We start from the raw sequence: 18,505 nt of genomic DNA, 5'->3' as shown, positions 1-18,505 counted from the left end.
ACTCTACATGTGATGCTCCGAAAACATAAACATGTGATTTAGTAAATTAGAACCCATTGTGGAGTTATTGGGCTAAGCTTTTAGAAATTGTTGATGGTAAAAAGTTTTTTTTTCTAAAAGCTTAGCCCAACAACTCCACAATGGGTTCTAATTTACTAAATCACATGTTTATGTTTTCGAATGTAAGCAAGCACATATTTGTTAAAAACAGATGCTCTTAGGCACACTCCCCGAGGAGTTTGAGAACCCGGAATCCTGAGTTTTTACAAACACCATCCGAGAGACAACAATGACGCGAGCCTACCCCTGAAAACAGTTCCGGTGTACGCCCTTCCACGCGCCGCCACGCACGGCAGACCTCCGGCGACATCTCCACCACGCGTCGGCGCGTGTGCCAATTCCAGGCCAGATCTCATCCTTTTCTCTTTGGACAGCCTCTTCGCGGCCTTATTCCGACCCCACCCATCCATCAAGTTCTAGATTCCGACCACTTTTACTTTTTTCCGGTGACGGGGTGCCTTTTTCCGGCCAGATTTCACTCACCATATCAGTGGAAATGGATGACAATGCAATTTACTTTGCTGTAGGTTCCAAATCATACGACATAATCAAGGAGGAATCTAGAGCAGAGACATGGTATAACTGGACAGAAAGAGATCATAACATGTTCAGGAGGACTTTTTTCAGCTAGAAGATGATGGAATGGTTATGCTATGCTCTAACAGAAGCTTCGAAAGGGAAGGGTAATTCAGTGAGAAGATGGAAGTCCCAAGACCACTTTTTTGAGTTCTTATGCTCGAGAAACTTCAACAAATATGGACGCTACATAAGTATTATAAACATGCAAAAGAAAGGAGATCTATTATTATTATACCTGAATTGGCATTTAATACAGGGTGGTTGGACATTGAGTCAAAATATCAAGATTCATTAATGACAGAGCCCAGAGGGCAGTTACTATTGTCCCTAGGAATACAGAGGAAGGAATCTTTTATTCAGACACAATCAGAAGAAACAAATGGACAACCAGAGAAATGGAAGAGGCCTCTGTGCATGGAAAAGAGGGCATCATCAAAATCTCTGGAGGAACCAGCACTGTCCAAAATGAACTCCTTTCCAGAGTGTGGTGGGTAGCCTTCCAGTTGAGATTTCCGACATCCCGACCCTCTCGGAGATCCTACGGTGGACCAGCAGCACTTGGAAGCAAGCTCATGGGGTAAACATCTATGAGATGGGCCAAAATCACTTTCTATTTGAGTTTTCCTCGAAAAAAACTGCTGAACATGTGCTAAAAGGGAACTCGAAATGGAAGTTTCATAAATTTCATCTTCAATGGTGGTCGCCAACAGTGGGCTCTATATCAAAAATGGAGAAGATAGAACATGTTTGGGTCAGACTTGTTGGACTCCCACTTCATCTCTGGTCCCAGAAAGTCTTCAAAGAGGTAGGAGATCACTGTGGAGGTTGGGTTCAAACTGAGGAAGAGACGGAACTCAAAAATCACCTGAAATGGGTCAGATTGAAGGTGAGAGGAGATGGGGAATTTATGCCTAAGGCAGTAATCATTGAAAACGAAGGAATTACTTACACTATCCAAGTCTGGTGCGAGTCGTCAGTAAGATTTTCCTCCGGTGAAGGAAGAGAGATGAAGGTCTTGGACCAGCAGGCAATCGCAGGCTCTATGATGGCAGTGGGGGGCCTCAAGAATATGGAGATGGGACGGGGCACGTGGGTTGCTCAAAAGCCTTACAGCCTAGGTTTCCAGAAGCTACGCGTGACCTAACACGTGAGGGGGCATTTAAATTAAATGACCCGATACAAACAAGGTTCATGTTACATAATAAGCAATCTTTGGGCCCAAATATCATGGCCCAAGTCATTTCAGAAGACAAGCCCAATTTGGAACACTCTACTAAATACAGACCAGACCAACTAATTCAAGAAATATAAGCAATTTCTCTGCCTCCTAAAATTTTGCTTGTTGCAAACAACGAACCAGAGTCAAATCTGATTGAAGAGAGGGCAACATCAGAAGAAGAAGGAAACGAAGAAGCCCAACTAGACCCAGTTGACAAGGAAAGTGCCATGATCATTACGGAAGAACTAGATTGCTCTCCACTAGGTTTACAACCTTTGCAAAACACAGTAGGGGAGGAAAATACTGAATGGGCAATTGAAGAGGTTGAACCCTTAAATTCACACTCCCAAGAGCCTGAGAAGGACCCTGACTTTGATACACCTATCTGGGTACACCAAAACATCATCAAACTTGGTAAAGCATTTGGGGTTTTCCAAGGTTGCGAAAAAGAGGCTTTACAGCTCTTCATGAAGATTGATCAAAAAAGACAAACACATAGGGGTATTGCAGGAATAATGGTGACAACAACTCCTAAATCTAAGGGTTCTAAAGAACCTGGACATTGGGAGCAATTTCAAAAGCAATGGTACCAGAAGCAGAGGGGGCTACCACATCAACCAAGATCAATGAAAGTCAATATTGTATCATGGAATGTGAGGGGATTGAACAAGGCAAGGAAGAGAAGACTGATCAACAGTTGCATTAACACTTGGAAAGCTGACGTATACTGCTTTCAGGAGACCAAAATTGAAGGAGATATCACAGGAATTGTGAGAGAATTATGGGCCAATAGATGGTGCAGATTTGCACAACTAGAGGCTAGCGGTAACAAGGGAGGCATTTTACTGATGTGGGACAACAGGGTAGGGGAAGGTGAAACAATCAGCTTGGCTTCCTACTCTATCACATGTAAGTTCACTGGAAAAACACAAGACTTGTCTTGGCACTTAACCAGTATTTATGATCCTAATGATATGGCAGAGAGAGAAGAAGTTTGGTGGGAAATTGGTGCAACAAGAGGCTTGTTCTCGGGTCCCTGGGTGGTATGTGGGGACTTTAATATAGTTAGATTTCCTTCAGAGAAGAAAAGTTATAACAGAATTTCCAGATCAATGACTGACTTCTCTGAATTCATCGAGGATATGGAGTTGGTAGATCTAAAACTACTAGGAAGTAAGTTCACTTGGAGGAAAGGAGTCAGACATGACATTGCAGCTAGACTAGACAGATTTCTTATTTCTGAAGATTGGGATGAGGGTTTCAGGAGTATCAAACAATCAACCTTACATAGAGTAACTTCTGATCACACGCCTCTGTTACTTCAATGTGGAAATTGGGAGCCTATCAAATCCTATTTCAAATTCGAAAATTGGTGGCTACAGACAGAGGGTTTCAAAGAGAGAGTCAAAGAATGGTGGGACTCTTTCAGCTGTGAAGGAAGACCTGATTACACTCTAGCCTTCAAGCTGAAGGCTTTAAAAGCAAAACTCAAAGAGTAGAGCAAAACCATCCGGGGAAATCTAGAAATGCAGAAGCTTAACATCCTCTCTCAATTAAGTGAATTAGAGGAGATTCAGGACCTCAGGAATCTAAATGAAGATGAAATACTCTCAAAAGCATCATTAACAGTGGAATTTGAGGAGATAGCAAGAAAAGAAGAAGTCGCATGGAGACAGAGATCAAGAGCTCTTTGGTTGAATCAAGGAGATAATAATACCAAGTTCTTTCATAAAATTGCCAGGAACAACAACATTGACATGTTAGAAGTTGAAGGTGAATCTATCAGAAATCCTGCAGACATCAAGATGGAAATCATCTCATTCTATCAAAACCTCTACGCTGAATCTGAAGAATGGAGGCCCCGTGGAAACCTTAGAGTTTGTCCTATGATCACTCCAGAAGAAAGCCAAATACTACAGAGTCTGTTTGAAGCCCAAGAGATATGGAGCAGTGTTTAAGCATGTGCTGAGGATAAAGTTCCTGGGCCTGATGGCTATACCATGGCCTTCTTCACTCACTGTTGGGAGATAGTCAATGTTGATGTCACTGCTGCTATTCAAAAATTTTATGAGAGAGGTGTTTTTGAAAAAAGCTTTAATGCCACCTATGTGGCTTTGATTCCTAAGAAGGTGGAGGAATTGAAAGACTTTAGACCCATCAGCCTAATAGGTAGCATCTACAAAATAATCTCTAAGTTGTTGACTGAGAAACTTAAGAAAGTGGTACATAAATTGGTGGATGCTCAACAGATGGTCTTTATCAAAGGGAGACAGATAATGGATGCCATTCTTATAGCAAATGAATGTGTAGACACAAGGATCAAAAGCAAACTCCCAGGCATCCTATGTAAGCTGGACATTCAGAAGGCTTTTGATCATTTAAACTGGAGTTATTTGCTTGGAATTTTGGAGAAGATGGGGTTCGGAGGCAAATGGATCAACTGGATCAGATTCTGCATAAGCACTGTCAAATTCTCCGTCCTTATCAATGGTTCCCCAGCTGGCTTCTTCTCATCCTAGAGAGGACTGAGACAGGGTGATCCCTTATCCCCATTCCTGTTCATCATTGCTATGGAAGGTCTTAATGACATGTTGAAAACTGCTCAGGGTAACACCTGGATCAAGGGATTCAATGTATCTACTAGGGCTGTCAACAATCTAGTCACACACCTTCAATATCCTGATGACACACTAGTTTTTTGTGAAGCAGATAGAGATCAACTGAAAATTCTGAGGGTGATATTTATTCTATTTGAAGCCATATCTGGGTTGCATATTAATTAGAGCAAGAGTCATCTATATCCAGTCAATGAGGTCCCTGATATCCAATACCTAGCTAACATTCTGGGAGGGAAAATTGGAGAACTTCCATCAGTGTATCTTGGCATGCCTTTGGGAGCAAAGAGCAAGTCAAAAGAAATTTGGAATGGTGTACTCGAGAAGTGTGAAAAGAAACTAGTTAACTGGAAAAGCCAATATCTTTCCCTAGGGGGCAGACTAGTTCTAATCAATAATGTACTGGATGCCTTACCCTCTTACATGATGTCTCTATTTCCTATCCCGGCAAATGTAGCCAAAAGAATAGATGCATTGAGAAGGAACTTTCTTTGGCAAGGCAACAGTGACAAAGGCAAAATTCACCTGGTCAATTGGGACGCACTTGTAACCAGCAAGAAGGAAGGGGGCCTGGGCATTAGGAACCTAAGAATTCAGAACCACAGCTTAATGATGAAATGGCTCTGGAGATTCGCTTCAAGTGAACAATCACTGTGGAAAGATGTCATTAGAGTGAAGTATGGAATGGAAAGCAATTGGACTACCAACTCTACAACCAGTCCTTATGGTGTCAGTCTATGGAGATCAATCAGGAACTTGTGGCCAAAGTTCAGAAACAAATCCAGATTCAAGGTGGGCAATGGAATAAAAACTTCTTTCTAGGATGACACCTAGCTAGGCCAATGTCCTTTGAAACAGACTTTCCCAGACATTTATAGTCTGAACCAGCAACAAGGAGCATATGTGGGAGATGTATGGTCAAACCAAGGATGGAACCTTAGCTATAGAAGATTATTCAGTGACTGAGAGATCGTCAGGCTAACAGAATTCTACAACACCTTGGATCAATTCAAAGGGACATCCCCTCCTGAAAGATTATATGTTCTGGCAAAGGGATAATCAAGGTAAATTCTCAGTCAAGTCCGCCTATAAGGAATACAACACCACTAATAATCAGATTGGAAGTTGGCCTTGGAAACTAATTTGGAAAGTCAAAATTCCATACAAAGTTGTCTGCTTCACGTGGTTGCTAGCCAGAAAAGCAGTCTTAACTCAAGATAATCTTATGAAGAGGGGCTTCCACCTATGCTCCAAATGCTACTTATGTGGAGAAGATGCAGAGACAATCAACCATCTTTTTTTGCACTGCATGATAACATAACAAATTTGGAGGATTTTCATTAACTTGAAAGGAATCATGTGGGTAATGCCAAGAAGTATTATTGAACTTCTAGAATGCTGGAATAGACTCGGTAACTCCCATAACCAGAAAGAGAGATAGAAAATTGTCCCAGATTGCATTTGGTGGATTGTTTGGAAAGAGAGAAACCAAAGATGTTTTGAAGATAGACATAGTACAATCCAGAGGATGAAAATGCATTGTTTAGCTCTTTTTTATTTTTGGTGTAAGCAAGAGTACATGGAAGATCCAGAATCTTTTGTTGATGTTTTAGGATCCTTGTAAGGACTTGAGAATCTTCTTGTACCACCCTTTGTAATTATGGTTAATTATTTCTGTTTTGACACAGTTAATATATATGCAACAAATGTTACCTTCTCAAAAAAAAAAATCATAATTCACAGGTGCTCTTGAGCTCACTTAACACTGTCTAATATCCATTTGGATATCTAGCTGTCATAAAATATATACAAGTAGTTAATTTTTGGTTGATTATTTAGCATCAATGACCATACGAACAATAATTTTTTAAGGTAACTCAGTGATAAAGAGCCAAATAAAAAATACAAAACTATCACAATGATCGGGTGAAGAAATCAGTCCTTTAAGTCCAGAATGCTTTCCAGTAGAACACAACATGATTTGCATATGACAGTATATCAGAAAGAACTGCAAACCTAAGTTGCTCGGACACGTAATTTGGGTGCCGTACCCGTGTCGACACGACACTGACAAGGGTAAGGGTGTGGGATCTGTGTCGGATATGGTCAGACAAAGATCGGGTGCGTTGACCAAAATTTTTCCCAATTAATTTCACTAAGTAAAGATTTGAAGAGATGGGAAACGAAATACCTTCAATTTCGCTGATATTCTCCTTCTTATATTAGTCTTTTGTCTCCTTTGAGCTTTTTGTCTTGGTCAATCCTCTTGTTCATGCTGCAGCTTTTGAAATCAAGAGCTCCTGTTTTTTTTTGGGCAGAGAAGCAAAAGATGGGTGGTGGACTACTGGACTAAGGCATAATGGGTTTTGTACTGAAAAAAAACAAAGAGATGGAAAAGGTTTTGTTGGGGAAGAAGACTCAGAGATGGAAAGAAGAAGAGGTGAGTACAGAGAACGGATGAAGAATGAGACAAATTAGGAATTGACCACTTTTTAATTGACAACTAATATTTTGCCGTTTATGAAAAGTTATAGTTGTCTCTCATTAAATATTGCATCTACTTGCAATATGGGCCACAAAAAAGAGTTACTGTAGCTCTTTTTTAAAAAGTCATATGCTTTTTGACATACTTTACCTTTATGATCACGTTACTGTAGCAAATTTACTACAAGTGTGCAAACATTTTGTCTTAGCACGGCAAATATTAATACAAGTGTGCAAACTTTTAGCCGTATCCCCGCACCCGTGTCGGTTCTAGGATTCGTATCCCCGAATCTTAAAATTTTCATTTTAAAGGATCCGACCTCTAGATCCGCAGCCGTATCGGACAACCGTACCCGTGTCAGAGCAACTTAGCTGCAAACTACCATCCTTCTAATCAAAATCAGAGGGAACACGTACTGAAAACACTTCTATGCATTGCAGCTTCACGATTTGACTAACAAAACTATTTTGTTCAAGATCCTGGACACGGACAGTAATAAAATTCTAGTTCACCTCTGATACCAAATTGAATGAAACACACTGATACCTGGACAAGATTGATTAGGGCCATCAAAGACATACGACACCACTGCAAGTCAGTAGAATCTCTTGCATCTGCTCGAGCAATTTCAGCAAGGGAACGCATCAAGCTTTTGACAACCTTAGGGGACAGAGCTACCTTATCAGCTAGTAAGCTTACGATCATCAAAGCACCAGCCTACAAAAGCCGAATCCCAACCACAAGATCAATGAATGTTCTATGGATTGAAGCCTCTAGAATGTCTGAATATAATGATATAGCTTCACCGATACAGAATATGTTTCACATTTTAATCAAATAGATAAAAGAGGAAGCTACAAGAAAGACTCTAGAAATATAAGTTAACATGAACGGAATGCAAAAAACACATCAAATATGACTGTATTTCCACAGTTTCATTTTACAACATGCATAAATCTCTGTTAGGGTAGCACTAACAAACAAACAGAACTTGTACATTACAGCCTCCATATCAATAAATTACAGGTCAAGCTAGCCAACCTCTACTCTAGAGTATCAAACTACGCCTGAAATCTTTACACTAAGGAGCCCTTGGTGACAAGAGGCAAAAGGAAAAGAATGTCAAGAAGCGATTATAACGTAAAACAACTATCACATACGAAGCCACTAAGCTAACCTTTTGATCGGCTCCTCCTCTGGCGCCTGGTTGAAGTCCAAATTCCACAAAAGGTAGGACTCTCCTCACTACGTCACTGTCTATAGTAGTGAGTGATCCTAAGACCTCAAAAATTACAGCTGTACAAAAACCAGTGACAGGCCTTGATGGCTGAACCTTCTTTGATGTTGACACCTAAATATTTCCACTCATAAAATTTGTAAAACATCCAAAAAAAATACAAAAAAAAACATCAAAATGACCATCACGTATACATACATAATTGCACAAAACATCTAAGATCCCCAAATCACGTATACTTTGTTGCACAATAATCTTCCTGGGGAGTGGTGCACCGGAAGCCTTAACCCCTTCAAGAAATTTCCATTTGCTATTCCTGAAACAGGCTGAAGGTATTATTTTCTTCTATCCCATCACCTCTTCCACCACATAACAAACATTAACATTCTTACCCAGTGTCTATTAGTTGTACAACCCGAACGAATACATGCGTGTCATGGTAAGGCAAGGTACACAAAATTAATTCCTCTATATTATACATGTGAATTCTGTAGAAAAAAATCAATGAAATAGTTAGTTATAGAACAAATGTAACTAGCATTTGCTTTTGGAAGCGCCAATAAAGAGTGCGTGCACAGAATTGAATTAGCTTACTTGTATCTACGAATCAAGTACTCTAATGTCTTTAGGGCTGCTGATAACTCGAAATATCCTGATAACAAATGCAAGTAGGAACTGATTGATGCATTAATTCGGTTATTTTCGTCAATGCCCATCAAATCTCTATCCAACTCTCTACTCCCGTAACTAAACAAGTCATTTTTGTACTTGTTAAATTTTTCTTCGATGCTTATTAACACCTCCAAACCTGAATTGCATATAAGAAACACCAGCAAAAGCTTCATTTAGATGATGTCCAATACCAATGAATTATATTAATAATAATAATAATAATAATAATAATAATAACAACAACAAGAGCAATAGAAGTCCAGCTAATTATTGAATATTTTAAAAGGTGGCTTGGGACCTGAGAGAGCAATGTTGAGAATGGCGTCGAGCTCAATATCAGCGGCTTCTTTAGGGTCAAACAAGATTGAAGGACGAGTGAATGGCCGTTTACGCGGCTGCTCAGAATCCGGGACTGCTAACCGCTGCAGTTGAGCAACCAACGAAGTCGCCATCCTTAAACCAAGCTATAAACTCTCTTCTGCAACGGCGTGCGTAGTATTGACGGTTTTCTAAAGGAGAGAGTCTCTTGCCTTTTTGTTAACCTGAGACTTAGACTGGGAGAGAAGGGGGACGGTGTTTGGGGTTTAGGGTTTTAGAATCAACCCATTCTATAATAGAGTTTTTCTTTTTCTTTTTCTTTTTTTCTTTTGGCTGAAATAAATAACTAGTATTATATAATACAATATTATTTTTTACTATGTTACAATCGGTTTACTACAAGAGTATCTCCGACCATAAGTTGTAGAGATAAGTCGTAGAGCTGGGCATATATCGGGTATAACTGATAGCCCGAACCGATAAAATGCTATTGGGTAAATAGTTTGATAACGGTTTAATATTATTTGATTATTGGATAATCGGTTCGGGTCTCGGTTTGCCCAATTTTATTAACAGTTTAACCGATAGCCCAATAAATTTTAACAAAATTATAATTTTAACTACTAAGTATAATAAGCCACCTTATAGCTTCATTCTCTCATTCTCTCGACAGATGCTCTTTCATCTTTAGACCTTAATTTTTAGTGTAAGTTTTAAACTTTTATGAATTTATCATATTAATTTTTCAGTTAAGATTTTTAGTAACTTTAAAGAATTAACTGTTCATATTTTTATTTTTTTTATTTGTTTCTTTTGTTGCATTAATTCATTAGTATTTACAAGATTAGGATTTTATTATTTTTCTGTGAATTATGCTCACCTGCAGTGAAATAGTTAGTAAGATTAAATTATTGAATGTCTTATTCCTTACTCCTACTAACTTATAACTCTAAAAATTGAGATCAAATTCATTGGGATTTTTAAATGCAAAGAAAATTTTCTTTTCTAAAGTTAAAATTTAATCCCCTTTTCTTAAGAGCAAAATTCAGTTCATTTCTCTTAATAGCATGATCACGATTTTGTATAATAAAAACATGATTTTTTTTTATGTTTTTTATTCTTATCGGGTAAACCGATAATCGAACCGATAAGGATCGATAATCGAGTAACCGATACCCGATAACCGATATCTTATCGGTTCGGTTATCGGTTTAGTATATTTATAAACCGATATACCGAACCGATAATATTCACAATCGAACCGAACTGACCAATGTCCACCCTTAATAAGTTGTACCAAAATAGTCAAATGATAAATTGTCAGAAAAGGAGGGATATCGTAATGAAATGAATCTCCCTTCCTGCTGAAAATTATACAGTAACTTTAAAAAGTTTCTTAATAAATGTTTTTCATAGAAATTAATAAAATACCAAAAAAAAAAAATCACAAGTTCTCTTGTATCTTAAAGATAAGAATCAATGAATCCAGACACTTATTAGCCTGGAATAATTTTGCTCTCAAATGATGGTTATTTCTTTGAAGTCCTCTTTGTCTAACATGCTCCCAAAGAATTTTCAGTTTAAACCATAAATTTATTTATTCACTTTATCAAATACTCTTATTTCTGCTCTTTCCCCATTGTTACTTATCAGTATGTTTGGACCCCTGTCGTAATATTTTTGATCAAAATTATCCTTAATTTTAGCGGAAAGATAGTTCAGAAACAAATGGATCCACCCCAATTTTTTTTATTTGAATCCAATTAAAATCCACCGCTAATTTTGTACCTATTACTCGACCTAATTTCTAAGTCTTAGTCGTCAGCTTTCCGACAAAATCTCAACCGTCAAATTATCATATGCCGATATCATCCAACAGTAGTACCCATGATCATCAGGTTCTCAACATCTCAATCTCTTTCTTCTACGCCCAAAAAATGGTGGATGATAAAGATAGTGGTCACAATGAGAACGTCCGAACTCATTTTCTATTTATCCTGTGTAACAATTTTATATATATATATATATATATATATAAACTAATTTAAAACAATTTTCTTTTTTTTCCTCCATAGAGATATCACATCATCCTAAAATACTATAACCATAGCTCACCCACAGCTGCTCCGCCGAACCACCTCCCATTTCTCTGCCATGAAACCGATGCACTACTATTGAAGCTCTTTTGGGTCTTGATTTTTTGAATTTGGATTTTCTTGATTTTATAGAGATTTAAAGGTGTTGTTGTGAATCTACAAATTGATTTCAATCAATTACTGCTATGTAAAATTCGACATAGAAATCAACTTGTTAAAGAATAAATATATTTGGAGATGTTCTTTTGATTTAAAAAAAAAAAAAAAAAAAAAGAAGAGCTCAAAGTGGGAAATTGGGGCGGGTAATGGGTACAAAATTAAGGGCAGGTTTTAATTGGATCTGGATATTAACCCAGATAGTTGCACACATAATCTCTTAAAGTAAAAATAGCCGACAGATATATAATATATGAACAGTTCATGTATAATTATGTATAATTTATGTATACCGATTAGAAAAAGCTCAGTAATTTTGGTTGGCTATTTGTGTAACAGTCCCATATAAAAATATGGGAGGGGTCCTTTTGTTCTTGAACTGCCACATGTTCCTCCGCTAAATTTAGGAAAACTGACAGTTATGTCCATTTATAAGTAGCTTATTACAAAAATTGGTCAATTTATAAAATATTACTAATTATTAGTCAATTGGCTATTTGTAATTTAAAAAAGGGTCAATTTTTGTTTTCTTTTGAGTGAGTGTTATTAGAATAGATTTGGTACATCTTAATGAGCTTGAATTTCAGTTTTGAGATGATTTTATAGAGTTTTGAGGTGGGTTGAATTACAAATTCGAAGTAGAAGACGAACATGAAAAAAATTGATATGTTATCATTTATGTATCACATATATATCATAACACATGTATATCTGTATGTGCGATATATACGTAATACATGTTTGATACATATGTCGCAAAAGAAGTTTTTGAACTCGATTTTAACTACGATTTTTTATACCAAATCACCTCCAATCTTCCTCAAATTTTGTATATTGACTCATCTATATGTTTTCAATGAATTTCAGCCATACCCATTGAAAAAGGTCATATTTTTCTTAGATTTTTGAAATCTTGTATTTTTTTTTGTTTGCATTTCATCACTTTCTTTGATACCTCATCCATTAAATTTTTTTTCCGTCTTGCATTTAATGTTGTTAATCATGCTTAATAATATGGAAGGAAATCTTTGCGTGTGAATTTTTGAGAGAAAGAACCTTATTTTTATATGTGTTTGGCTAGTTTTGATAAGTCTATGATTAATAGCTAGAGATTGGTAAGTTGGAATTTATTTGTGATATTTCTGTAAGATTTCCTTGAATTTAAGGATAATTTTTACCCAAAGTGTAATGGTAGGGGTCCAAACACACTGATAGTAAAACATAGAGCAAGTTTAAATATTTTTCAATAGTAAAAGAATATATTTAACCCTTTACGTTGTATATAATAGAACATTGACTAAAACCTTTTGACTTTCAATATGACAAATAGGATGTACACAAATCTGAAAAGAATATTAGAAATGGTAAAATAGTCATATTATAATTTTTTGGATCATCGTAATAACAAATAAATAAAAAATAACTATTACAAAGAAATTAAAGCATGAGAGGTGAGCGTACTGTCATAAAATATAAGGGATACTCATATTATAGCACCAACATAAGTGGAAGTCTCTGAAATTATCCCTAAAATAATTATCAATTTATATAAAAAAAATTCAAGAGTACTATGTAATCAAAAACACTTAATCTAAAAGGAGGAGATGGAAGCAATTCAAGAAGGAGGTAGCTGCTGCAATTATGGGAGCAACTATATATTATACTTGGGAAGCAAAAACTGAAAAATATTTAGAAATATAGATGTAAATACAAATTTTATAATAGGACAGATACAAAGAGAGATTAGGGAAAGAATATAATGGATGGGGAATATAAATAGAGCTAGAAAATATCAGAGTTTGATACAAAAGATTTGTAACTAGTGTTTGTTGGTTTTTTCGGAGATTTAGAGATTGTAACAACCTTAATAGGAGGTGGTTATAATACTGATCACTCCAACAGGTTGTAAAGAACCATTAGGTTTGTTAATAATAATATTTCACAGTTATTAAAAAAAATCTTAATCTCTCTAATGATAATGTGCATCATTACAATAAAAGTTACCTTTAAAAAATAAATGACTATCTCCTCATAACCTTATGCATGGAGTCAATGCCACTCTATGGAGGTTACACATTTTTAGCCATGATCTCCTCGATAGTAAGTTTGATACGTGAGGTTTGTTGCTTCTATTCCGTGAAGTAAGCAATCTATTTTTTTATTTTATTTTATTTTTGGTTTTGGTGAGGAAGCATTTTTTTCATATATTCATTGTTCTAAGATGTGTATGTAATATTATCTTGTAAAAAGGCATAAGACTGTGCATAAATCGGAATTTTTAATCTATGGAAAAACTCGAAAAATATAGTTTTGAAGAACTTGAAATAATGTAGGGCTCACTATTATTTTCTTGTAATCTTGTCCATGTTAGAGTCCACCTGACACAAAAGAAGTGTTATTTTAGCGTTCATCTGACACAAAATGAGGGTGAATTATGTCTTGTCCAATTTTCACTCATCGAAGAACTTGATTCTTCAACTTGAATATGCCAAACTAAATATGAAGTGTAGAAATTAAAAAACACAAATAATTTTGCGTATAAAACTTCTTTGCTCAAAGGAGTAAAAATTCCGACCTACCCGTGTAAGATTTTTCTCAAAATTTCACTAAACAACAAGATCGATATTAAGTTACATCCAATAAGCAAAGGGATTAACTCTAGTTGTTTAGCCTATAATCAACTCAATTTTGGGTTACAAACTCTATCACCAAATAGATTAACTCCACTACCTTAACTTCTACTATCAGCTCGAATGTAGCTTAACTTCCAAGACCATAAACTCTAACATAGAAAGCAAAATAAATTTTTCATAAATTGGTAACCTAAGAATTTGATAACCGATGAATACACTTCTCAAAAGTAAAATATGTTACCATTTAAGAATAGTGAATCAAGACTCAACAACTAAATAACTTAATAGCTTCATCTTCAGGACCAGATTCTGTCACACCCCAAACTCGGAAGGTGTGGCCGGCACACGACGCCCGAAGGTGCATGCAAACCAATATCAGTACTTAGATCATTCAACATGAAACTTGGGCGAACAAGGCCTCCAAGTATATTAACAAGATAAAAATGTTCACAGCTGACAAGCGGAGGAACTACAATATTGAGCATATGGCTAACACAGCCAACAAGTTATAACAATATTTAATAATCCTCTAAGAGTACCAAAATATACAACTTGAATGGGAGAGGGCCCCACCATACCCAAAGTAACAGAGATATGTACTCCAGTACCTATCGACTTCTTTTCAGCTACTCTGGAGAAGTGGAGTGGCGACGATCAACAACTGAAACGTGCACCGTACTAAAGAGGCATGTCACTCGGTCTATCTGTACTAGTGGGCATGAACACATCATTCAGAAGAGAGGGACATCAATACGAAAGATGTACTGAGTATGTCAGGCTGATAATGATAACATAAGGGATATGAATACAGAATTTTAATCGAATACCGAAGACAAGACATCGAGGGCGTACACTACTATAACCATGAATCATAAGGATATGCCAAATTTATAAAAATCAAGCCACTCATTGGGCCCATGCATTAGATGTAATATAATATTATCCAGCCACTTTTTGGGTCATATCATCTTATATTGTACCCGACCTCATAGAGGACTCGGTAAAGTCTCATGCTTTCATCGTACCGTACCCCGTCTCAAAAGGTCTCGATTGTACCCTACCTCAATAGGACTCGGTGTATCCGGCCTCAAGAGGTCTTGATCGTACCTGGCCTCAAGAGAATCGCCTGTACCGGCCTCAACAAACTTGGCATACCCAGTCTCAAGAGGGATCAATAATATCTTATAACACATCAGCACTTATGTAACGACCCGACCGATTGTTTGCTTACTAGATCCCTGTTCCCTTAATTAAGACTCTTCATATGTGCTTTTACTATTTTATGACTTGCGTGGATGGTTGGTTTGTGTTTGGAAGGGTTCGGGTTGAAAACGGAACACTTAGTTCCTTAATAGTGGCCTAAGGTGGCCAAGTTTGACTTGAGTCAATATTTCGAGTAAACGACTTCTGAATCATTTTTTTGAGGTTCCAATAGGTTCATATGATGATTTTAGACTTGGGCGTGTGTTTGGATCGCGTTTCGGGTGATCCGGAAGCATTTCAGTGCTTAATGTGAAAAGATGGTTCATTAAAGGTTTTCTAGTTCTTTAAATTTAGTTTGGAGTAGACTTTGGTGTTATTGAGGTCCGTTTGGGATTTCAAGCTTGGGAATATTTTGGTATGGTAATTTATGACTTATATGCAAAATTTGGTATCATTCCGAGTAATCTAAGTATGATTCGACGTGTTCGGAGCTAAATAAAAAGTTTTAAGTTCATAAGTTGGTTCAAGTTGGGTTTGGGGTACGATTCTTGATTTCAATGTTGTTTTATGTGTTTCGAGGGTTTGAGCATGTCCATATTATATTTATGGACTTGTTAGTGCGATTGGTCGGGGTCCCGGGTGGCTCGAGTGAATTTCAGACCACCTGGAGCTAAGTCTAAAAATCTAGTGTTGCTGGTTCTAGTTTCCTTCTTCATGAACGTGGAGGTGGAGTCACGTTCACGGAGTAGGAATTGGGGGACTGGGCATTTTTCCCTTCAGATTCGCGTTCCGCGTTCGCGAAGGTCTAGGACTGTTCACCTTCATGTTTGCGTATAGGGCTCGCGTTCGCTTAGAACAAAGGGCCTGGGGTGGGTCAGTCTCGCAAAGCTCAGGCTGGGCAAGCCTCCGTGATCGCAAGACTGTCCTCGCGTTCGCGGAGAAGGACTTCACTGCCTAGGCCAGTTATGCCTTTGCGATCGCGAAGAAGAGATCACTTGACAGACTTGGTTTTTATTACAGGATTTAATCTCTTTTCTCTCATTTCCCACTTGGTCTTGGGCGATTTTGAGAGTATTTTGTGGGGGATTTTCATCAACATCAAGAGGTAAGTGATCGTATCAATTCTTGAGTTAAATACACGGATTATAGATAGATTTAACATGAGATTAAGGGAAAAATTGTGAGATTTTGTTGGAACCTAGGGTTTGGTAAAACTAAGATTTGACCACAAAATTGATTATGTAATTGGAAATAAATTATATATTTGAGTTCACGAGGTCATGGATAACATTTATATTCGAAATTTTCCGGAATCCAGGCACGTGGGCCCCGGGGTGAATTTTAGGAATCTTTCAAAATTGGATTGGGTAATTACTCTAATAGCTAAATTTTGAACTTTTGAGCATATATTTATTAGTTTATATGGCTTTTGGTTAGTTTCGGAGTCCTCGATGTCGTTTGAGGAGTTCTAGTGAGGTTGAAGAGCCGGATTGAAGACTTGGAACCAAGGTAAGTCTCTTGTCTAACCTTGTAAGAGGGAACTTATCCCCTTAGGTGTATTAATTATTGTATGTTACTTGTTGAGGGGAGCTAAGTATGTACGAGGTGACGAGAGTCCATACGTAGCTATACTCATGATATGTCCGGGCAGACTTAGGTTCGCAGTATGCCTTTAATTGTGCTATTTTTATGCCTATCATGTGTATTAATTGTCTTGATTAGGACTGAGATTGAGGATTTTAATTAAAGATATCGACTTAGTCTCTTACTTTAGAAAAACTGAGAAATACTTGATAAACTATAGATACGTGTTTTCTCGTCTCGCAAGTATTTCCACGAGCGAGGTAAATTTCTCTACTCTTATATGATCGGATCGTTCGCCTCGATAGTGAAATAAATTACTCTTATGGGATCGGGTCGTTCGCCTATGCAGGATGGTAACACTACTCTTATGGGATCGGGTTGTTCGCCTCGGCAGGTTGGTAATACTATTCTTATGGGATCGGGTCATTTGCCTCGGCAGTAATGAGTACAACTATTCCTATGGGATCGGGTCGTTCGTCTTGGCAGCTTCGTGCTTAATAATTGGAATTGGATTTGGTTTGGTAACAATTGAGTAAGCGCCTTCACAGCCAGTTATGATATGTTTAGTGTTTTGATATAGACTCATATGTGGAATTACTGTAGTTATTTTTATTTACTTCGTTGCTACTTGTCGTACATTCACCATGTCTACTTTATGTATTTATACTTTTATTTGACCTCTAGTAAGTGTCAAGTCGACCACTCATCACTACTTCTTCGAGGTTGGACTAGATACTTACTGGGTATGCAATGTTTTATGTACTCACGCTACACTTCTGCACTGAATGTGCAGGTACTGAGACAGGTACTACCAGTGGTCACGCGAGCACGTAGCCAATTTTCTATGGAGCCTTAGTGGTAAGCTGATTGCCTTGTTACGATCTGCAGCATCATAGTGTCCCTCTAACTTGTTTATTATTTTTGTTTATTACCTTTCACACAATAGTCGTAATAGTTTTGTATATTCTCTAGATTGTTCATGCACTTGTGGCACCAGTTTTTGGGGGCTTTTAGCATATACATACTGTTGTACTTATTATTAATGTCATCATAATGGATGTATTTATTACGCTGGTATTTTGTTGAGAAAAAAGTACGTACGGTTGCATGAGATCTTACTTATTTCGTTCTTCTAAAAAGGAACTTTTGTTTTAAAGGTAAAAAAGGAGGTAATTAAATTGTAGTTTCACTTGTGGGCTTCCCTAACGGTGGCGTTAGGTACCATTGCGACCTATTATGGGTTTTGGGCCGTGATAGCTTGGTTTCAGATCCTTAGGTTCACATAGATCTCACAAGTCATAAGCAGGCCTAGTAGAGTCTTGCGGAGACGTTCGTACTTATATTCGAGAGGTTATAGGGTGTTAGGAAACTTCTCTTTCTTCATCTCCTATCGTGCAGTTGATATTGTGCTAAGCATCTTTCTATTGATCTCTCATATATAGTGAGAATGTGTTTTGTGGATGTATTAGGCGGTAGAGAAGTTTCTCCCCTCATTGCTAGAGGACGAGGCAGAGGCTAGGGGAGGGCTCCAGCTCTTGTCAGAGGATAAGGGCGTCCTAGAGTTGCTCCCATTGTACCACCGGTGGATCCAGTTGAGGATACTGTTATTGAGGAGCATGATGAGGCGCTTGCAGCTGAGCCAGCCCCA

The 18,505-nt window shown here is 37.5% G+C and overlaps 1 protein-coding gene across 3 annotated transcripts in view; it reads right to left on the bottom strand.

Moving 5' to 3' along the window:
- Nucleotides 1-9,459, bottom strand: part of LOC104234789 (uncharacterized protein At3g06530) — a 39,898-nt gene extending 30,439 nt beyond the window's left edge. For 2 of the 3 annotated variants that reach the window (XM_009788418.2, XM_009788420.2), the window contains exons 1-6: nt 9,166-9,459; nt 8,790-9,003; nt 8,588-8,683; nt 8,394-8,511; nt 8,136-8,309; nt 7,505-7,675 (exon numbers count right to left, since the gene is read on the bottom strand). In XM_009788418.2, coding sequence (XP_009786720.1) covers nt 7,505-7,675; nt 8,136-8,309; nt 8,394-8,511; nt 8,588-8,683; nt 8,790-9,003; nt 9,166-9,319 — 927 coding nt within the window. In that variant the 5' untranslated portion in view covers nt 9,320-9,459. The other variant, XM_009788421.2, reaches the window with a different exon arrangement.
- Nucleotides 9,460-18,505: the final 9,046 nt, after the last annotated feature.

The sequence above is a fragment of the Nicotiana sylvestris genome, chromosome 3 (genome assembly GCF_000393655.2).
Source record: "Nicotiana sylvestris chromosome 3, ASM39365v2, whole genome shotgun sequence".
In the NCBI taxonomy this organism is placed as follows: domain Eukaryota; kingdom Viridiplantae; phylum Streptophyta; class Magnoliopsida; order Solanales; family Solanaceae; genus Nicotiana; species Nicotiana sylvestris.
This window is presented reverse-complemented; position numbering and strand designations above follow the sequence as displayed.